This window comes from Xiphophorus maculatus, chromosome 5 (assembly GCF_002775205.1).
Source record: "Xiphophorus maculatus strain JP 163 A chromosome 5, X_maculatus-5.0-male, whole genome shotgun sequence".
Classification (NCBI taxonomy): domain Eukaryota; kingdom Metazoa; phylum Chordata; class Actinopteri; order Cyprinodontiformes; family Poeciliidae; genus Xiphophorus; species Xiphophorus maculatus.
The window spans coordinates 25,986,995-26,010,071 of record NC_036447.1 but is presented as its reverse complement, the minus strand read 5'-3'; the positions used below and the strand labels follow the sequence as shown (position 1 = coordinate 26,010,071).

The following is a 23,077-nucleotide window of genomic DNA, read 5'->3' as shown; positions in this document are numbered from 1 at the left end:
CTGAAGTTATTATCTTTGGACCATAAACAGGAACAATCTGGAGTCAGCGTGCAACTTCAGTTATTACAACCAGAAACTTGCGATTAGGTCTGAAATCTGGGAATGGTGATGGACTCAGACCTTAACCTTCAACAACACATAAAGACAATTACAAAGTCATTCTTCTATCACCTTAAGGCCATTTCTAGGATTGAAGGACTAATTTTGCAGCAAGACCTAGAAACACGAAGAGTTTAGGACCAAACACATTAGAGATTTAAATCAATTTTTCAGATCTTCTGGTTGACATTTACTTTGCATCCCCAGAATCAAAAACAAACATGGAGAAGCAACTTCAAGAAAATTGCAAAACTGCCAAAACACAGACTTCCTTTTAATCAAGGCAACAAAAAAAAAAATCCACCAGTTTAGAGCTGCTTTTCATTAATAATAACTAGAACATTGATTAATTGTAGTCTGTATGGCAACTTTTTATTACTTCTCTTTATTTTGCCTGAAACATAATGCTTTTTTTGTTTGTTCACTGCGTTATGTTTTAATCGTGTAAAGCTCTTTGCTACTGAATTGTGCTGCACAAAAACTTTTCTCGATTAGCTTCTCATCATCATTAAGTTAGTCCTTTTCCAGGACTAAGAATATTAGAATTTGGTGTAGAATATTAGACAATAAGTTGTGAAAATTGTGAATTTCAGTTAGCAGGTCTTGTCATCGCCACTTGCCAGAAATACAAGAAGATCTGAATAAATCTGCGAAGCCTGCTGTTTAGGTTGCAGGGTTTTATCTGAGAGTTTTGCTCCCAGTGGAAGAGAAAGGCTAATCAGTTAAATATTTTTACAGATTAGTGGGATGTTTGGGGTTGGAACGGGGTCAGATAGAATGCATCATTGCTGTGCTCCAAATACTCGCTGGTGTCTGCCGAACTTGGCCTCCATCCATTGCTCGGAGGCCACAATCTTCCATGTGACGTATTTGTTCAGCGGCGTTGCGACTCACCTTTATGTTCCCAGCTGTTTACTTCTGTTCCCAGCTACAGTTTATATGTGCTGTGCATTTACAAACAAAAATACAGTCCACTTTAAAGTGACGCTTTAATGATAGATATGTTATTCGCTTGGAGATCTACGGTTTCCTTCCTTTTGATCGGAGACCCTTTTGTTCTGTGGTGAAGTGAAATAGACAAGTTATGTAAGCAGTTTTTGTTCTTCACTTAGAAGAACTTGACAAAAATAAATGTCAAAGTGAGGCAAAAACCGCCAAACAGCTCTATAAAGTGAATCAGATGTAAGGAAACAGGGTTAGGATAAAGATAAGAGCTTATATAACTGGCCCAGTTGCCTCCAAATTCTCTTTTATTTAGAAAAAAGGAGACTTGAATCAAAGCTGTTTACCAAATTTTTAATTCATTAATCTTCATGCACGTAAGCAACCCTTTCTCTTTATCTCAAGTTGTCTTGCTCTCTTCATTTCCATCTGCTTGTCATTTTTGCTCTACTTTTCATGTCTGAAGATTTCTTGTATTGCTTTGTCTTTTTTGCCACCTCGTCTACTCTTTGCATTTGTTTTGCTTCCTCATTTAGCCCCTCCTAACCCTTCCCTTGGTAATCTATCCACAACATGCCGTTAGCTCCTCGTTCCTCGCTAGTGATAGCCCACATGTGATTTGACAGCAGTTTAGCTAATATTAGCATTTAGCTAATTTTCGCTTTAACGTGTTTTTGTCCATAGTGAATGGAGTATGTTACTATAGGTCAACATGCTAGTTATACCATGTATGCTAACTGTAGCAATTTAGAAAATAAGAGCATGTTAGCTAATTTTGATATTAAAGCTGCACCTCATAGCAGCCCAGGAGGAAAGTCCAGCAGAACAGTGGTATCGATTTGGGGTATCGACTTGCTTGAACACTTGACCCTGGTATCGGCTCGACATCAGTATCGGCCTTGGAAAACCACTAGTTTCCTTGTTTTATGTTGGTTTTTAAATATGGTGTCTGTTCAGCACTTTTGCTCTTTTTGAAAAGTTCTTAAAAATAAAGTGGCATCAGGTTGGCTCTTACTCCAATAAAATTTGTCTATTTGTTTGCCACATGTTGTTTGCCCTGACTTTCTTTCTTGCCGTGGTAAATTTCGCAGACCCTGTGGTCCTGGGCAGAGCGTTATGGCTCAGACGCTGCAGATGGCGATCCCCAACTTTGGCAACAATGTCCTGGAGTGTCTGAACGAGCAGCGGCTGCAGGGCCTCTATTGTGACGTCTCCGTGGTCGTCAAGGGGCATGCCTTTAAGGTCAGATTGTATGAAATATTTTATTTGCCAGTATATTAACAGTATTTCTCCATAATTAAGACTTCAAATAATTGTTTTGTCTAATAGTTGTCTGTAAAGTTTTGTTGAATTCAATGTCTTTTTGTTTTGCCTCATGAAATATGTAGATTAAGAAGTAGTTTACATTTTAATTGAATAATTATTTTCAGCTTTCTTTAATGTGGATTTACATACAAAAACACTTGAATTTCTCCATATTTTAGTCACATTACAACCTCAAACTTGCATGTACAGTATATTCAAATGGGTTAAGATTCAAAATTCAAATCCAATGAGAAAGTTAATAGTCTTTCATCAGATGATGGGCACATAACAACCTTCCTTCTGTTTAGCAGTAAGAACCAAAAATAATTGTGATAGGGAAAAAGCAATTAATCATTTAACATTTTTAGAGATAAGAATTATAAAGTAAATATTTACCCATAAAATAAGTAAAATAAAGTGAGTATTTGTCTTAAGCCCCTCCCAAAACATCCATCCTGTGGTGCAAAAAGTGTGTATGCACTGTATGCGATGAATGGGGTGCTGAGCTAGAGTGTGCGCCAAAACGATGGTGGAAATAGAATCAAATATATTGAAATTTGTGGCTATTACATGACAAAATATCAAACAGTTCTGTGTGTTTTAAAACCATACCTTATAAAACATGAAATTTGATCACCTTAATTGTTTGGCAGGCATTTTGGCAGATGACATATTCGCCATTAGTGGTGTAGTAAATGTGTCATAATCAAATGGATCCAACATTGTTCCCATCAGTCTGTTTATATATTCAGCCTGAATCGCTGTGTGGTTTGAACCTTGACGAGCCCCCCACGCCCCCCACACTGTTTACCCCTCAGGCTCATCGTGCAGTTCTGGCAGCCAGCAGCTCCTACTTCCGGGATCTGTTCAATGCCGGCGGGAAGAGCTCTGTGGTGGAGCTGCCGCCGGCTGTGCAGCCGCAGAGCTTCCAGCAGATTCTGGCCTTCTGCTACACGGGGCGCCTCAGCATGAACATCGGAGACCAGTTTCTGCTGATGTACACCGCCGGCTTCCTCCAGATCCAACAGATAATGGAGAAAGGCACAGAGTTTTTCCTCAAGGTGACTTCAGAGTGAATGAATGAGCTAAGTATGTGGCAGTTGTGTATGTACGTATTGTCGAGCATGCTCAAAGAAAACTATGTTAGTTACCGTAATATAATTGCAATCCTGATACATGATGCTGCTGTGACTTAGAAATATCTGAATGATGATAGTGACACTGCATGTAGCAGTGGTGATCGGGTTTGGAGTACCTCACTGCATAGATCTGTTTATTGATTAGAACTTTTTCTTGCCAGCTTGTCATTTAACTTTTAACTGGAGCAAACATTGCATTGTGCTTAAAGTGAAGTTTGCAAAAGTATGTGTACAGTTTAGAAAAGTCTATAAAAGTATAAATATGCCTGAGGTCTGGATAAATGTGGAAAGATGGCATTCCTGGTCCCATTGTCTAAACGTTTCATGCATCCGTCTGAATGTCCCCAAAAGTTGTTCATCATTCTATCCATTCAGAAATTATCCATCCATCTGTCCATCCATCCAAAACTTATATACGTATCATCCATCCATTCAAAAATTACCCACCCATGCAGCCATCCATCCATTTTCTCCGTCCATCTGTCTGTGACTCCAAACATTATTCAGCCAACTGTTCATCTTTTTGTCCTCCATCATCATTCACAAAAATCATTGTGAAAGTTCTACGAAGGACAAAACTCCTAAAAATGTCGAACTATTAAATCATAAAGCATAAAATCAACATACTGTGCATGGATCAAAGTTTCATTTTCCCAATCCTCTCAGGTCTCTTCCCCAAGCTGTGACTCCCAGGGTCTCCATGCCGAGGAGACTCCGTCCTCCGAGCCCCAGAGTCCAGTCACCCAGACAGTCGGAGGGGTGGGTGTGGGTGTGGCTGCAGCGCCTTTAGGAAGGCCTGCTTCCTGTCTGACGCCTCTTCCCTTGGTATCCAAGGTGAAGTCGGAACAAACGGCCACTACGCCTCAGCAAGTCCCTCAGCACCAGCAGGTACACTCTGACCAAAGACCTTAAAACTCGCTACATTCTCATATTCTGCAGAAAATTATATAAAGGGAAAATGATTGAAGAACCTCAAGAGTAAGCGGGTTACAAAGCATTTTTTCAGTATCCATGGACGGTTTGTGTTGTGATCGTCTTAGTAATTAAATGATTTCTGACACTTAGCGTTAGCTTTGGTGGATTGAAAAGTTGAAAAAGTGCCGTTGGAACTTTAAAGTGCTTTTTCTCAAAGGATCCTACAACAAACCTTCATAACATCAATTGTTAATCTCTTTTATTCACTGCTTGACACCCCACACAACAGACTTTGACATGTTGTCGCGATTTGTTCCGTTTCCTTGGTAGTCGTGAGCATTTGATGAGCTGCTAAACGTCTGGGTGTGATGATAATTAACCGGCTGTACCTCCTTCCTCCCCGGCAGGAGGGCTCACCCTACTCTGTGGTCTGCACCCCCGTGGCCAAGCGGCTGTGGGAGGGGGCCAACCGGGATGGCGGCGGGGGGTCTGGAGGAGGCGGGGGAGGTGGAATGAGGAAGGCTGCACGCTACTCGTCCTCCTCCTCTTCTTCCTCGTCTTGTAACGCAGCGACGCAGGATACGTCTGGGCGAGGCCCGGCGACCGGTGTTGCGATGGGAGCCGGCGTTGGCGGTGCCGCTTTAGTGGGAGGAGCTGGACTCAACACTAACCACAACAGTAACAACAACAACGTCGGCACCCCTGAAGGCACCAGCCCGGGCACGCTCAGCATGTACACCAGTGACTCGCCAATCAGCTACCACGACGATGAGGAGGAGGACGAGATTGCGGACGAGAGCGCCGAAGAGCAGTACAGACAAATCTGCAACATGTACACCATGTACAGCATGCTGAACGCCGGAGCGGCAGGTGAGGAAATGAATAGGCCAACGTGTTCGAATCGTTTTAAGCTAGCAAGTGTAGCATCAACACTCTTCTGTAACGAACCTGTTGCAGAGTGAAGAAGCGGCTGAGTTAGCTATCTTTGGGTGCATTCACACCTCTTAGTGCTCTGGTTCGCTTGCCTGGAAAGTCAGGTTCATTTTGAGAGTTTTGATCTGATTTCCATTTGAGCGTTTATTGATTTTATTGTTGTCTTTTTCTTTAGTCCTTTCCATAATTTGAATGGTTGTTGATTTTATCTGTACAGCACTTTGTCACAGCTGTTGTCTTAAAGTGTGTAGTGGAAGCAGTAGTAATCAAGATTTTAATTTAAGATGCAAAAAAAATAAGAATTTTTTACTATACTAAATCTGACAAATATTCAATAAAATTTGTTGCATTTTAGAATTTTTTTTGCGCCACTTCCATCCCAAAAATTTTATTTTTTTAAAACCCTCCTGCCATTGAGATGGGAACCAGTTTTTTTTTTTTTTTTACTCTGTGCGTAGTCCGGTAAGGTTGCATTGATCCCGCGTACGCTATTGCGAGATTTTCTTTTGTTGTGGTTTTGGAAACTGGCGGTCTCCTGCTGTCCGACCGTGACATTTGCCGCGCTCCTCCTGAGCTGTCGCATTAAGACCGTGGAGGGTTCTGAAAAACATTTGGGAGAACTGAAATATTTGCCATGTTTATCAGATCTAGGGAGGAAGAAATATTTTCACAGTAACCATAAATCTCCATCTGTCTTCAGTGGTTGGAGAAAGGGTGGACGCTTTGCCAGACTTGGCCCCCGATTCGGGAGGCGGGCGTGGAGGCAAAGGGGGGCGGTCCCGGCAGGACCTGGCGTCGCTGCCCGCCGAGCTCATCAGCCAAATCGGCAACCGCTGCCACCCGAAGCTCTACGAGGAAGGCGACCCGGCGGAGAAGCTGGAGCTGGTCAGCGGCACCTCCGTCTTCATCTCGCGTGCCCAGCTCATGAACTGTCACGTCAGCGCCGGCACCCGCCACAAAGTGCTACTCAGGCGGCTGCTGGCGGCGTTCTTTGACAGGTCAGTGGCTGAAATCCTTCCTGTTTGCTGCGATGCCGAGGCCTTTTATTGCTGTCAACTTTCTTAGTGGGTGGGGAGAGGGAAAATGAAGCAGGCGAAGACGGATCAAGTGAAGAAAAGCTTTTATCAAAGTACCTTCTAGAAGGCTTTAAAGATGAAACGTTTTGATGACGGATTTGAAAAATACTGTTTCTTTCAAATTATTTTTCTGATGAAAGGTGAATTTATTTTGAGGTCAACGTAGATGGTAATCATCTCATGTCAAATTTTTCATTTTTTTTTTTTAAAGCTTTGCTTTCACTGGAAAGAGCTTTGAGAATGTTTCTGTAACACCTGCATATTAGAAACATTACAGTGCCTTGCAAAAGTGTTCAATTAAAACATAAGATAGTCCTGTAGGTGACAAAATCCGAAGATTTTTGTCTACATGCAAAGGGCTGTGTGGAAGAAAACAGTGCTCATGCAATCCCCCATGGTGGAACATGCATTATGCTGTGGGGATGCTTTTTATCAGTGTGGTTAGAAAGATGGATGGAGTTAGAAGAAAACATGATAGAAGCTGCAAAGGACATGAGAAAGAAGTAGAACGAAATATAGAAAGAAAGAGAGAAAGAAAATAGGAAAATTTAGATTGATCATAATCAATACAGTTAAAATTTTACCAACATAATCCCAGATGCACACCCAAATTTTTATAGGACAGCAACTAACTATCACTTTATTATTCTATCGATTTTTCTGACGATTAATTGGATTAAAAAAGGAGAGAAAAAATGGACTCAACACTAACCACAACAGTAACAACAACAATGTCGGCACCCCGACCAATATAAACGAAATATAGAAAGAAGAAAGAAAGAAAATAGTTAGGAAAATTTACCAACATAATCCCAGATGCACACCTAAATTTTCATAAGGCTGTATGTAACCAGCAATTATTTTAGTTATTGATTAGTCAATCAATTTATCAATAAGAAAAATTGCCATATTCTGCTAGTTTTTAATTTAACAATATGCATTTTTTTATATATATAATATTAGAAATACATCATGAGATGCAAACACACATATAGTTCAATTTCTTTTTTAAACAAGAAAAAAAACCTGTTTATTGGATAAAATTCAAAACTCCTTTGGTTGGACGCTTTATCATTTGCAGTAATGGATCCATTTGCAGCTAGAAAAATACTCTTAGCATCATCACGTGAAAAGCTCTATTAGCTTGACATGAGATCAGCACAGTGTAGGGCTGATTTGTTAATTATCTTGTGGATTAACAGATTAATAACTGGATGTCAAAAGGTGCTTACTAGGAGATTTTTTATTTCAGAATTTGAACTTGGTGAAGCTAAGACTAGGTCACTTAAGCAGTTAAGCTATTTACAGACAGAGGGCTTTTTTCATCTTAAATGCAAAATGTATCATTTTTTGTACAGTTTTGGCTTAATTGCTGCTGTGAATATGGCAAATGACTTTTTCTCAGTCTGTATGTCAGAGTTAACGATTAATCTATTACTAAATTATTTGACAAATTTTCCAGTGGTCGATTCATCATGATTAATCTGATTAATCGTTTCAGCCTTAAATTTTTATTTGTTTTGAGAACAATTTTGGGGATTTACCAATCAATCGGTTGACCAAGAAATGAGCCGATACTTAAAAGTGAAACCGATCTCACCTACTTCCACAAAGGTCTGAAAATTAGCTAAGAGAGGGCTGACTGACAGCCGTTTTCACATGTGCTGTTAACAACAGTCACACCACTTTTGCATCTTAGCGACTTTGTTGCTATTTTTTAGCAGGTTTTTAGACAAAAAGAAAACAATCGGTACTGGCAGGTCAGGCTTTGTAAAATCAGTGATTGGCCAGAAAATTGCAATCGGTATACGCCTTGTCCTTTTGCTACCCTTGAGCTTTTTAGAACTTTCCAAGCTTTAAAAGTACCATGAAATATCAATTTTCTGCATTATTGATAGTTTTGTACCTTAAAATGAACCGATTAGAGTTTATGGAATCAAATATGTGAATAAGAGGTTACAGGGATCTTTTCGTTTCCTTTTCATCTGGTTAGGAGCACACTAGCTAACAGCTGTGGAACCGGCATCCGCTCATCGACCAATGACCCCAGCCGGAAGCCGTTGGACAACAGAGTGCTGCATGCGGTCAAATGTGAGTCTTTACAGTATCATCTTTTTTGTGATATCTTGGCTTTTCTGTCACACGCTCCATTTGCTGTTAAAGTGATTCCCTCCACGACTCTCCACTTTTCTCTTCTTTCATTTCCTGCAGTCTACTGCCAGAACTTTGCACCGAGCTTCAAGGAGAGCGAGATGAACGCCATCGCGGCCGACATGTGCACCAACGCCAGGCGCGTCGTACGGAAGAGCTGGATCCCCAAGCTCAAACTGCTGATGGCCGACAGCGACGCATACTCGGCCTTCCTGGCTGACAGTGTGAAGATGGAGGCCGACGTGCTTGGGGTGGAGCAGGGCTTCGACCCTACCTCTCTGGAGGCCGTGGCGGCGGCCGGCAATAACAGCGAAGCGTCTAGCGGGACCATGTCGGCTGACGCCATGCCAGGGGCCGGCGGAGACGGCAGCACTTTGTTTTGAGCAAACGATTACATGGAGGCAGATCGGACGTACTCATTCGTCTGCGGTAAAGAGTCGAGAACATTGGACCGCCGCGGTCTCCATGACGGTTGTCACACAACAACCCCCCCCCTTCCCAGCTGCCAGCTGGTTGGGAATCTGTTCCTTCTCTCACAAGCTGCGTTTCCATTGACCATATAATTGCGCAAATTGGAATTACAAAAATTAATGAGCTAAATGGAAACACGCCAATTTTGGAAAAAAACAATACAAAACACGTTTTTCAATAAAACCATCTTTGTGCTAGGATGAAGTGGTTTTTCAGATTTTTTTTTGTTGAAGTTGGCGTATTTCAGAAGACACTTTTTTCACATCACACGATCAACAACCGGATGTTAGCACGGCGGAAAATTTACGTAGGAGAAGACAGGAAACGGCTTTCCCTGTCTTCTGTGGATGATGGCACCACATTTGTTAACGACTTTGTTTTGTTTAACGAATACGCGTGAACGGACGTATTCACGTGTAATTTCAATTGCGTTTCTTATTTAATGGGAAACACCGTCATTGCGAAATTATGCTTTTTCGACTTCGGCGGATTATCAAAAACGTTTTGCGCACATTTGTCCTGGAAACGCAGCTACTGTTTGGTCAGTTTCTTGTACTTTCCTTCCTTTTGCTTGTTTTTGTCTTTCTCTCTCAGAATGTTCTCGTTCTTCTGACAGAGACCGACAGACAGACGTAGAGAAAGGTCGCAGAGTAAAGAACGTGAACCCCCTAGCCCCCCAAAACCGAACACACGCACTCACCTCTTCATTCCTCTGCAACCTTTCTCAACTTTTAGTTTTTCTACTTTTTTTTTTTTTTTTAAAGCTTTTATTGTCACCAAGGCTCTTTCCCTTCACAATCAATCACCGACATTCCCTGGGGAGGGCTGTCAGTGAGGGTAATCCTGTTTGGAGAGAGCGATATTTTCCCTCCCCCAAACTCCGGTAACACTGTTGTTTTGATATTGAATGTATGCGAGGCGAAGCGTCCGAACTACAGTGTCGTAAGGCAGTGACGACTGAAAGATTGTGCTGAGCCCCTTTTTGCTTTGACTGTTTAGTATTTTGTGGCATCGATGAGGTCGAGGGTTGTACATTTTCGATGTGTATATTGACAGTTTACAATCTCCTGGCCCCGCTGATTGAAACCCCCAACACCCTGTTACAAAAAATCTTTTTGTTTACATTGTTCTTTTTATCATTATTATTATTATTATTATTATTATTATTCCCAAGGCTCCTGGGGGTGGACAACAATGCTACAGATTTCAGTCAAAGAAATCTGTTGGCTATGAATACACTGTTATTTTATTTTATGTGGTACGAGTACAATCAGGCTGTGTTTTTGTACGGATCTGAAGCAAAAGATGCATGTTTTTATGTTTATTGTTTTTTTTAAATGTTCAACTCCCCAAACCCACCCCTCTTAAAAACAACCAAATTTTTTAGCTAATGTCCAATTTTTTCCAATGTTTACCACCCATTTAAAAAAAAATTATTTAAAGAAAAATTCCAAATTGTAAATACCGCAGGTCTCCACCTCTTTGAGCTCACTAAGCTATTTTGATGTGCATGTGATTGCTTTGCTAAGTATTTCTACGCCTTCAACCTTTTCACATTTTAGTATTAGCAAGAGACTTAAACGAAAGGTGCGTGATTATGAAAGGAAGAAAGCACATGGATTTCAACATTCAAAATAAGTTTTTTTGGTGCTACTTTAGAAATATTTACAAGGAATTTTGTGACATCTTATCACTAGACCCCTTTCAAAATCTACATACAGAAGAAGAAGAAAAAAAGAAATTAACTAGCTTGATTTAATTTCTTTGGATTTTCAAAATTGCAAATTTGCTGCAATTGCGAAATTAGAAAAGACTAGAGGATTAAATGACATCTTAAGGCAGTCACATCCTCTAAGGAAAGGAAAGTAATAGCAGGTAAATACAAAAGCATGCCACACTAATATTAAAATTGTGTTCATTTTTCTTCCACTTTGCAGTTTTGCACCACTTTATGTGGATCTATCACATGAAATCCTGATGGTACACAAAGATGTTTTTACTTGGAATGTGACCAAACGTGAAAAGGTTTAAGGAGTGTGAATACTTTTTGCTAAGCACTGAGTGTGTGGGGTCCTTTTTATCTCGCGTTTGAATTGAAATATTCGCAGCTGCGGCGCTAAGAGCGCAGGTTTTCCCTCAGGCGTTTTCTGGCTGCTTGTGTGCTGGGATTGACAGAAGCGCGAATACTTGGCAGGGACTATAGCTCTGTGTGTATATGTAGGGTTGAATGTGTGTGTGTGCTGCTGGGAAGAGAGAGAGAGAGAGAGAGAAAGAGTGGGAAGTCAGACGGCACGTTTTCACACACGCTTGGTCGATTCATTCACTGCTCAGATCTGCACTCTAATACACATCGGGGCGCTGCCGGTCCCATCGGCCACAGCGCACCAGGGAAACATGGGAATCCAACGAATCGCATCGAAGTGATCAGCTAACGTAGATTTGTTTCTGTGTGCGGAACATGCTGGGAACACTTTGAAAGTTCTTTGTTAGCATTTTGAAAAGAAAGTTGCGGTATTTATTTACTAAAGATGCAACAAAATATAAATGGGAGATCAACCAAAAAAATACATTGGCATAGAAACAGATGTTTTGGCTGAATATAAGAATTTAAATAAAGGAAGAAAAAGATTTTTTTTCAAAGAAATTAACAAATGACCTTCAGAATTTAAAGCTCGTCAGTTAAACCCTGAAAGGGTTTTTTTTCCCTTCGTGATTAATTCGCCAAAACCAGTAATAGCTTTTGACTATGCCGACTATTATTTTGGACGTGAAGGGCATTGTGATGTGTCAAATAAACCTCAAGGATCTCTGATCTTTTAGACAGAACACAAAAGCCAGGGCAACGATGCCAAAACGCGGGATTTCAACGAGATTTAACCTCAGACCTTCGATGGCCATTTGTTACTTAAAAAATAGATATTGCAACAATCAAAACATTTGAAGTTTATGTTCATATCCATCTCAAAATGACTGTGTCTGCTATATTTTATTATATTTTAAGTAGTTCTTTTGTTTTTTACATAGACCCAAAACCGGTGAAACCTCTCCTTCATGTGAATGTCTGATGAATTCAACACATGACGTTTTCATACGTGTATTTGCCAGTATTAAATCAAATTTTAAAGATGAGACACATATAATTAAAATGCTGCTGCTAAATGTTGAGATTTTAAGCTAACTTCTAAAAAAATATATTTTAAATATGATAAAATATAAAACTGCTCAGTGGAGTTAAGGTACAAAAAATGTGTGTTTTGACGGATAGTATTCATGAACACGTATGCTGTACTGTTATATTCAAAACGTAACACTAAGATGTTATTAACTTTCCACCAACATGTGCTACTGATAACCTTCACAACACGCATAGATAAATAAGTTCCCCTATCATTGCAGCAGCATGAAAGAAAGAAAAAGAAAAATCCAACCTTTAATTGAGGGTAATTAATTCAAAGAGCAAAAAAAGTGTCAAGAAATGTTTTTAGCAAACTCACTTAAAGGTAAGAGAACACGGTATTCAATTAGAGCTGATGTGTGACTGTCTCCATAAAACAGGAAATGGCCACAAGAAAAGACAAACTCGCCAAAGTAAAACTAAACCTTCCTACAGAGCAATAATGATAACGTTTAAAACAACAGGAACGGTGACAATCGATAAGAGCTCAAGTTCATCTCGCACAGTGAGGTTGATGACAGCAGCAGTGCTTTTAACATGATTTTTAAACATATTCAGCAGTAGTACAAACGTTTAGAGTCACTAATCTTCATCCGTACTCTAGACATTGAAGGTTCTGTACGTGCGAAAAGACAAACAGCAGCGCAGTGACCTCATATGCATATCTAACATATCCGCCATGTTTATTTATCCAAACTACTTGGCTAGATTGCTGTGACTAAGAACAATAAGCTAGCAAGGTCCATTCCTTTTTCTTATGCTTGTTTCTGTTCAATCCTTTCTTTTAGTTGTTTTAATGGAGCAAATCCTAAGCACCTTATTGCCTGTGTGGCAAAACAAAAAACAACAAGTAAATTGCCTGAAAGTTGACTAGGTAGCTTGTGACCGTCAACAAATCTTTGGGTCTTCCCCACACTTGACAAGAAAGAGATGAGCGAGAAAAAGAATCATCCTGAATCTCCTTGTCAGACTGAATCAGGGTTGTACAAACACAACCCGGAGGTTTTCCTCAGACCAGAACTGACAGTTTCCAGATCAGTGTTAAGAAATAACAAGGTCTTGAACCCCGTGGTTAGAAAATACATTTTGGTCAAATTATGGGAAAACTTTTTAGACTTCCCATGTATATCACCAGGAGTATATGGGGAACAAACCTGGAATTTTAGGACACTGTTCACACCAGCCCTGTTTAATCCGCTTCAGTCAACTATGTAGTTCATTTGTCTGAAAAAAAAAAAAAAAAAAAAACCCAGGTTCATTTGGGGGGATGTGAATGCGTAATCAAACTTTGATGTCGAGCAAAAAAAGCAAACTCTGGTCCGGCTACAAACCGGGTCTTGGTTCAGTTGAAGTGAAACTCTGGTGCGGTTTGAATGCATATGGGAATGCCGAGCGGACCAAAGAACGCTTCAAAAGCAGGAAGCGCACTATAGCACAAGGCATTCTGGGTAAATATAACCAAAAGAAATATGCTTGCTGGAAAAAAAAACAGATTTGATATACAATAATGATTACCTCAAAATATTAAATGGCTCTCCTATTACAACAAAAAAGTGACGTTTGACATTTTCTCCGAATTGGCCAGTTAATTCCCATGAAATTCAATGTAAAGTTTCAGGGAATTTACCTGAAATCTTCTGCCACTTTCCACCATTTCATTTGTTTTCATATATATTTATGTATTTATATAATGTAATTTTTTTAAATTTAAATTTATTTCTCTATGAATAGACCGAGAAGCACAAAACGCACGTGGTACAAGCTAAGCCTGGGCGATAAACCAAAAATGAACCGAGACCGAAATTTATGACAACGGCCGACATCATTTTGCAATTATTGGTATATTCAGTATTTAAAGGAAATGAAAGTGGTTTATGTCTTTTTTGGTTGTGTATACGGTACGCTATGCTCATGTTCCTTTAAGACGCTGCGCTACCTGTACAGTCTGTAGTCACGTGACTCCACCCCATCTAGTCGCCAAAAAGACGTGAAAGAGACTGTGAGGTTGAGGAAATTGAGGAAATACGAACTGTTGAAGGTAGAGCTGGTTGAGGAGGAACAGGAACAGATCATCCCCCCCTCAAAAAAGCATCAATCATTAGGCAACATTTTGGATTCAGCAAGGACGTTAGAAGTTATTTCAAACTTCTAAACTTGTTCAGTTTGTTTATTGGTTCAAATACAACTAAAAGTACAAATCTTTCTTAATTTATTTAGCCGTAGTTTTAACGTTCATTAAAATGGCAATAAAAGTAACTGCGAAAAACCGGTCCAGTGGGATCATACTATCAATATAACTGACTGCGAAGTATTTATCACATTCTTTCATTTCGGTGTGGGAGGGGCAGTGTTATTGTCCATTTATCGTTGTTGAGGCGAACTCTCAGTAAATCACGGTACTCATTTTAGGCCTTATTGCTCAGTCATAGCACAATTTACGGCAACCTAGCCGAGTTCGGTACCTGAAGGACGGTACAGATTTGATAAAACATTACAAAGTAGGACAAAATTAATCAGCAGAAGACTTAGGGGAAAAAGGAGTGCACAATTTATTATTTGCCATTTCTAAATCAGCTGTTTAAATGAAATCCAGTGCTGTGTGTGTAGAAGCTCCTTAAACGGGGGGACGAAATATCTGAGGGATGGCGACGGAGGAAGAGGACAGGGCGAGTCTCCCTAGAGAGGAGGGACGAACGAATAGACAGGGAGGAGGTTGAGGTGGTGGGAGCAGGCACGCTTGGATGATTTTGGTATGAATGCATGCATGCATACTGCCTTGTGTGTATAGCCTGTAAGTGTGTGTGTGTGCGGTGCGCGTGAGAGAGGACGAACAAGGTGTGGGTGTGTTTTTAGCGTGCGTATGCATATTAATGTATGGATGTGCTCCTCTCGCTTCCTTCCATCTCCATTTATGGCATGTTAACGTCTGCCTCCTCACGAGGGAGAGCACGCGCAGGGTGTGTGTGTGTGTGTGTGTGTACGTGCCCGTGCGATCATACGTCCGTGCTCGGTGTGCGTCTCAGATCTATGTGCTGCGTACGTGTGTCTGGCTTCGCGTTGCGACTGCGCATGTCTGCCGCTGTGTGTGGGTGGTTTGGGTGCTTAGCTCTACAAGGTCTGTGTATATATCGGCGTGTGTGTGTGTGTGTGTGTGTGTGTGTGAGTGAGAGAGAGAGAGAGAAAGTGGGTGGTATATGCACAGAGGATGAGATGAGTGGCTGTTTTTTTTCTTCCTTGAACAGAGTGGCATACCTTTCTTTTTACCCACATCTGCAGTATGCGTGTATTATACCCAGCTGAAAAATGTAAAGTAAATTCAAAGTAGAAAAGCAGAGCAAAATCATAAATTTTTACATTTTAAGCTCCTCGCTAAAACAAGAAGCTTGTCCAGGCCCTGGTCAGGCGTCCTGAAGAAACCTGCAGCCGCAACTTCCTGACAACTCCCTCCCTCTCTCTCCTCTTTGTTTACATCTCTTTCTTTCTCCATACGTACAATTCTCTCTCTCTCTCTCTCTCTCTCCTCCTTTGTCTGTTCAGCAAACACACACACACACGCAAAGGAAGGGAGCTGAACGGCGTCGGTCCCTTGTTGCTTCATTACGCGCGCCATCGTTTTCGTCTCGACTCCATTTTCTTTACAGAATGCAAATCCCTGCCAATATATGTGCATCCTCGTGTGTGTTTGTGTGTGTGTGTGTGTGTGGGCGGTCTGTCTACAACAACAGATGGAGCTGCCAAATAGGTTGCTGTCTGTGTGGGAATATGTGTGTGTGTGTGTGTTTCTGTGAGCTATCTGAATGCAAATCTGAAAAGTCGCCAGGCGTAGGTACGTATAATCAGATGAATCAGAGGTGATTTTTTGATGCTTATTGCACCTCCTAATAATCAGAGTATTGACGAAGGAAGGCACCGAGTGTCCCACGGCGGCCGTGTGCTGACCAATCGCAGGAACGCACAGGGAAGAGACGCAGCCAATCATGAGGTGAATAACAACCAGACTGTTAAAGCAGGTGACCGAGTGGGTTCAGACAATTATTCTAATTATCCTGGATTTGAGCAGAAAGACGAGGAAAAGGTGGCGCTGTGCCGCGCCTCCTCCCGAGGAGGAGATGTTTGTTAAGAATCTCCCAGGACAGATGAGGCATTGCGGCACTCTGCCGTCACATGAGCCAAGCTTCAAACCAGACAAAGACACAAGAGTGAGAGGAGAGAGAAGAGGCTGATGATTCTTTTTTTCCCCCCCTTTCTCTCCCTCTCTCTCTTTTTTTTGGTCTGCTGTAGGAAGATAAACACCTCAGTGCTCTTTTGTTAATGCTGCAGGATTTACTGTGCTGGGAGTAGAAATAATAAAAACCCAGGGATGGACCGATCAATCCGCCAGAGATCAAAATCGTCCCAACTTTCCCTCGATCGGCAGGTCGGATCTTGAAAAATCAGAATCTACTTCCTGTTCGTTAAATGCATCCAAACTGAGAAGGTCGTCCATTTTCAGTCCATAAATGCATCAATCCCACAGGGTGCACTAAAATAACTGGGGTGCATCGAGTATAAATAGGGACAATCTTAATTCCTCAATCTACTGTTTGGTTCAAAATCAACTACCTCTGTCTATGAACCCTCAGCACATTCTTGTGTTTTATGTTCATTTTGTGGAAAGACAAAAACAAAGGCAGAAACTTTCGAAACGGGAATCAACAACTCAGCAAAAAAAAATTATAAATAAAAATCTGTGCAGGAAAAGCCCAGTTGGTGCATCTGCACAAAAAAAATTAAAGCGACTCCAAACGGTAAACACAGCTTGCAGAAACGAAATTGGTCAATTTTATTTATGTGGCACATTTCAATGACAGGAAATTCACAGTGCTTTACACCATAAAAATATAATACAGTAACCAATTATGAAACAAGCAATAACCACTACATTTAGTCAAACGCCGTCATAAAGCAAAAACACATCAAAAATGTTGATCAGTGTTCCAGAGAACTCTAAACAGAAGTGGCATTAGCCTTGATTTAAAGAAATTTCGTGTGTCAGCATTTTTGCAGTTTTCTGGAAGTGTCTTCCAGATTTGTGGTGCATAGAAACTGAAAGCTGCTTCTCCACAAAGCACTACAGATCCATCCATCCTGCAGTTAATTTCCTTTAACTTGTTTGTTAGAATTCTTCTCCCCTCTGTCCTGAAAAGTTCTGCTTGTAAAGATATTTTTTTTTCCACAGCTGGAAAGACCGTTCAGCCATGTTGGCAGTCACACCTCCCGACTGTGGTCTTTAAATTAAACACCGTGTTTGTTCTTCGTCTGTCGTTGTACGTTAGAAAATGGGGGAAAATTATGAATACGTGACTGAGCTGCAGGGTAGGGAATTATTGCTTTTTCAAAAAAAAAAAATCTAGACTTGTTTTTAAAAAACGCATTAGAAGACAATTTAAAAAATGTCCTTGTTCTTATTACTGCGGGAAACTTCCTGAAATGTCCAGTAAGCCAGTGTCAGTTTACTTTGGCTCATATTAAAAAGCAGTAATCATGTACACAATTCTTGAGAGAGGTGCATTGTTCACCATAGTCACAGGTGAAAAGAAAGTACACCTCTTTTCACTCCTAGGGTTTTATGCATCAGGATCTGATCTCAACCAGGATCCTCAAATGTGCAAAAAGGAAACACACACACACACACACCCACACACACACACACACACACACACACACATTGGACTGTTGAATAAAATAAGCCAAAACGATCTGGTTTCGAAAGGAGAACGAATCTTTCCAACATTGTTCCAGTCTTTCAAGCTCTACACAAATCCAGATCCAAACAGCCCTCTAAAGGACCTGCAACAACATTTCAGTCAATTTGAGGTTTTGCCTGGGTGACTTCAACATTCTTTTATTTTTCTACATGTGCTATGTTTGGCATCGGCGGACTGACCCACTCTGGGCCAAGTTTTGGCTGTTAGACAGCCTCCATTTGACTCAAGAGTTTTTGATGGACTTGGAGCTCAGGTCCGGTAGCCACAAAGCCAGAACAAACGATCTGCCACCCTGCATGACACGCTGTATGAGCTCTTTGTGCTGGCAGCTCTTCTAGGATCTATTCTATAGACAGAGGGGAGAAGATTTTCACTTGGTAAGAATTTTTTTTTTTTTTACTATTTGGACTAGGGGCATGGGGAAAAAAATCAACCTTGATTTCCTTAATTTTGTGAGATTGGCGATTGGCTGATACATGGAAAAACAACATTTTCCACTGACCTTATCTACCTGTATCAGCCAAAATTGGAATCGGCTGGCCAGGTTTTTTTAAAGATCGGTGATGGTCAGAAATCGGTGCACCCCCCTAGTTTGGATTTTTAAGACATTTTATGTAGTTATAAGAATAACCACAATCCTAATTCTCTGATTCATCACCAGAGCCTAATAATACATCAGTAAATGTTGAGTGATTTTAAGGGCTTCAAAAATTGGTGGACTTTTTTTTTCATGATGAAAAGTCATTGTTTGCAGCTTTGATTAAAATATTTGAAAGTTTTATTTGGAAAGAAGCAATAATAAGTATTAGTTTATGTAGCAGAGTAGATGGAAACTACTGTGAGACAAATTGACCTTAGTGCTGTTTTACTGACTGTTCATTGGATTAACATCACCTAGACGCAGACAAGAGAGCAAAGTAAAAGTAAAAGATTTTACATTTTAAAATGGCATTTCAACAAAGAAGTATTTCCAAAACTTAAGATAAGTCATGCATCTGTGTTTTATTAGAAAAAAAAATTAATAGGAGTTTGTGGTAACAAATGTTTAGACAGTTTTTGTCTGAACTACAAAATGCGTAGAGATGCACTGGTCAGTTTTTGACTAGCCATCAATTAACGTAAATTAAATTATAATCACTCTGTCTCGCCTTCCTGCCATAATCGGCCGTTAATTACACATGGTAGAACAAAATGTGACATCACAGTCTTAGAGCAGTTTTTGTTAAATAGGATGTTCCAATTACTTTTAAACCAACAGAAAATAAATATGGAGTTAACATCTTAAACTGTCTTTACATTTCATTTTAGCAATACGCTTGATTAGTGCTGTTTGCATTACTAAAACTTCTGTGAGTGTGTTAGAGGATTTCCAAAAGGCTGCCAGCATTTCCAAATCCAACATGTTTTTCAACAGAAGCGTTCAGACGGAGCTGTTTTGCTGCTGGTTTAAGTTTTCTCCTGAAAGTCTTGCTCTCTCTTAATTTCCTGCAGCCAGGCTCTACATGTAATAGTACAATTTCTTACATCTGTGCTTCCTCTGAAAAGAAAAAACACTTCACTGATGCAAAAAAAAAAAAATTGTCTTCACTCAGCAACAGCGGTACCACTGAAGATTGTTGTAATCACATCCTTGCAGCTCTGTGATTTGTGCTCGCTGGGCAGATCCTTTTTTTTTTTTCTTCTTGTTTCCAATGGTCAGGGTGAATCAAACTGAAAACCGCATCTCTAATAGGAACTTAGGAATTGGATCTCCTAGTGCCATACACTGTTAATCGTGTTGTTTGCCCTTTTGTAGGGAAGCTATTTAAAGGCAACGTTCTGTCTCGCGTTTGGGTGGGCCAGAGGGTGTTGTGTGTGTGTGTGTGTGTGTTAATGTTAAATTTCATTTTGCTTTTTTTGTTTCAGATTTGAGTCTTTAGTTATCAAGCTATTTTTAAAAGAGATGCTACTAATATTTCATCTTTTAACGCCTGTATGTAGAGTTGCGTAAACGGTTGATACACGGTTAGGTGTAAAATAGTTTAGAAAAAGAGAACCACATATTTTTACATTGAAATTGTATGACTGAGTTGCTGTGGGCATTGTGAGGGGGATATGGGTTGCTGGACCAGATGTTTAGTTTTTACTGTACCGAGGATTTTGTCAGGCAGGGTCAGGGGATGCGCCAACTGAGGAATGGATGGATATAGGAAGACGAAAAGCTGTGAGGCTCACTTCAAGTAAATTCTGCAAGTCTAAATGACTGTTTTAAACCAAATTATGTCATAAATAAACATGTACTCACTCTTAAAAGTATCAATTGACCCAATCCAGTTTACAATAACTGGTTCTTGAATCAGCTTTTTCTCAAAGCATAAGCTACCACTGCATGAATGTTTAAAATCCTTCTTTAAACGCCACCTAGTATCAATTGACCCAGGTCCAGTATCAAGGTCCAGGCTTGGAGGAATGAGGGGGGCGGGCCTCAACCACTGCAGCAACTTCCAAAACTCACCAGGTGGCGGGAAGGAAGGGATCCCAAAAAGCGGTGAACTATGATTGTAAAAGAGTCGATCACTGTATTCATCCAAGCACCTTAATGGCGGACGCCATAGAGCCTCCGCCGCTATTATCCGACACTACAGGATACCCTCCAAACATGTCCGCCAACAACGCCAAATAGATTGAAAAATACTGACATGAATTATAAAAAATTGTTTAAAAAAAAAAAACCAAAACAAAAGAGAGCACTCCACTTGTTTGTTTGTCCGACGTCTCCATCCGTTCCGTCAGTCTGCATTGGTTAACTCCTGATCTCATCCGACCCACAGATAGGGGGAAAAAGTGACTTGTAGAGTGGGAGAAAAATAATAAAAAATAAAAGCACCTTCTGGGGAGCGCTCAACTTTCCTGTAGAGCCAAAGCCCTCTGCACCTTTCTGAGCACGCTCACTGTTGTCACTTCCTATCTGTGGTATATGAATGCTGGCATCTGAAGTGGGACTTTTTGATTGGGGAAGGGGTAAAAAAAGGGTGTAGATTTAATATGAGGAGTCGTTTTCTATGTAAATTCCTTGTTTTTATCATTTTTACTTTTATGCACTATTGCTGTTTATTTGATTTCTTTCCCCTTCTCTCTTCTCTGAAAGATGTTTATTGTTGAAATGATGAAGGATGAACAGTTCAAGCTGTCTCCCCCCAGGTGGGGTGAGGGTTGGGGTTCGGGGAGATCGTCCAGATGGGCGGAGTGAAGCAGGTGATGATTTGAACAGGGTTCTCACACAGGACTGGAAATCCGCACAACATGAAGAAAAACCCACCTCCTAATTTCAGCTGACAATTGATTGAAATCTTTGATGATCTGAAGAAATCATGCCACCTTTCAAAAAGTGTAGAAAGCAGTTGCTTTCTACAGATTTTAAAAAATGGACTCAAAATGAAAAAGTCCAATCCTACCAGCAAGTGTTGAAATCGTGTCTTAATGCAGCTGATAATCATTTGCTGACAGTCACCATTTCTCTGTGCAAACATATTTTCGGCCTCAGTATTTTACAAACCCCCCCCCAAAAAACAAATGCCCTAAGAGGCACCGAGCTACACTGTCCAGTATTCTTTCAATTATAAACAGACATAGATATTGAGTTTTAATAAATTTACAAAACATTTTGACTCCTTTTATATATACAAAAGCAAAATTTAAAAATTCACTCCTTAGTGTCTCAAAACATTTTAGCGGAACGTAAAGGCCACCGCTTAATCTGTTATTTAAAGTGTAAATAGATAACACTTTTTAATTTTCTGGATTGAATCCTGTAAAAATTGCTGTGGCTTCACCGTCAGAAACCTTGTGTGTGCTTTCGACTTACAAATTTGGTAATGAAAAGGTGGAAAGTGTCCAACAAAGACATGCTTTCAACACTTGATCCCAGTGTAACTTACAGAAACAATGGGTGGATTTTTTTTTTCCCTGTGTGGGAACCTGTTTGAAAACCACAAGGAACGTCAGTGACGGCGTGATCACGTGTGTATAAAAAAACAAAAACAGATCTTGACTTGAAAACTGACAAGAGCAGGAAGGAAACGCAAGACCTTCTTGAATCAAGACGGCAATACTTAGGCGACGTCTTTACAGCTTATCCCTCCCTCTCTGTCCTTCTCACCGTCACGGCCTTTTTCTCCCATGGTCCTCGGCGGTTCTGCTTTGACCACCTTCACCCGCCTTGTGGGACTCCGAAAATCTTCACAACTTCCTTCTGTTTTCTTCTTCTCTGTGGTCTTTTTAATCCACGTCTGTTTACTTTGCTTTTTTTCCCCGACATCCCCGCACACCAGAGACAAAACACATACTTCTATATATAAAGCTCTATACACTGTATATGTACACATAAAAAAAAAAAAACGGGAAAACCTCTGAGATGCAGACGCTCTCCCACGCACCTGCACACCGTCAGGATATGTGTGTGCGTCTTTGTGTCGCTGATGCAGTTTTAAGACAAAAAAAAAAAAAATCACCAGTTTACCTCTGGAGCTCTCAGCCATAGCAGACTTTTATCTCAGCTCTGCAAGCAGCTTTCTGGACTGCTGTGGCTGCCGTTACAAAGCAGGTTAATATACATATATATGTATAAAAAAATGTTGGTTTGTTTTGAGGGTCAAAACGGCCATTTTGAACACACACAGTGCAGGGCTTTTACAGAAACGGGACGCAAGCTGAGAGTTCCTGTCAACTGTCTTACCTCAGAATCATACTTACAGAGCAGGGGAAGGGGCGGGGCTTGCACAGGACCATAGCAACCATCAACAATCATTTTTGAAAAAAAGACAAAAAAGAAAAGAAAGAAAGGAAGAAAACCACCTCTTGATTGTCTCTGGTGTTGTTGGGCGAAGATAGCTTACAGAACGTCTTCTTTTCTCAGTTTCTGGTATAAATATATAAATATATGAACTGTACATTGCAAAATAGAAGCACTATCAACGTTTGATTGTTAGGTGTGCACTCGCAGCATGCGGTATTATTCTTTATTACTATTCATAACTCGAATAAATGAAAAGGTGAAAACAGATTTTTGAAGGTTTGGAAGAAAAAAGAAAACCCCTAAAAACACAAAATAATGCAGTAGCATCCATCAATGTCAAAGAATATACC

At 40.4% G+C, this 23,077-nt stretch overlaps 1 protein-coding gene across 3 annotated transcripts in view; it reads left to right on the top strand.

The window, feature by feature from the left end:
* nacc1 (nucleus accumbens associated 1) overlaps positions 1-22,333 on the top strand; it is a 37,764-nt gene extending 15,431 nt beyond the window's left edge. For all 3 annotated transcript variants that reach the window (XM_023333946.1, XM_023333945.1, XM_014469298.2), the window contains exons 2-8: positions 2,133-2,283; positions 3,165-3,407; positions 4,152-4,373; positions 4,808-5,270; positions 6,034-6,331; positions 8,403-8,500; positions 8,621-22,333. In XM_023333946.1, the coding sequence (XP_023189714.1) occupies positions 2,158-2,283; positions 3,165-3,407; positions 4,152-4,373; positions 4,808-5,270; positions 6,034-6,331; positions 8,403-8,500; positions 8,621-8,943 (1,773 nt within the window). In that variant the 5' untranslated portion in view covers positions 2,133-2,157 and the 3' untranslated portion in view covers positions 8,944-22,333. The remainder of the gene's footprint in view (positions 1-2,132; positions 2,284-3,164; positions 3,408-4,151; positions 4,374-4,807; positions 5,271-6,033; positions 6,332-8,402; positions 8,501-8,620) is intronic.
* The last annotated feature ends 744 nt before the right edge of the window (positions 22,334-23,077 follow it).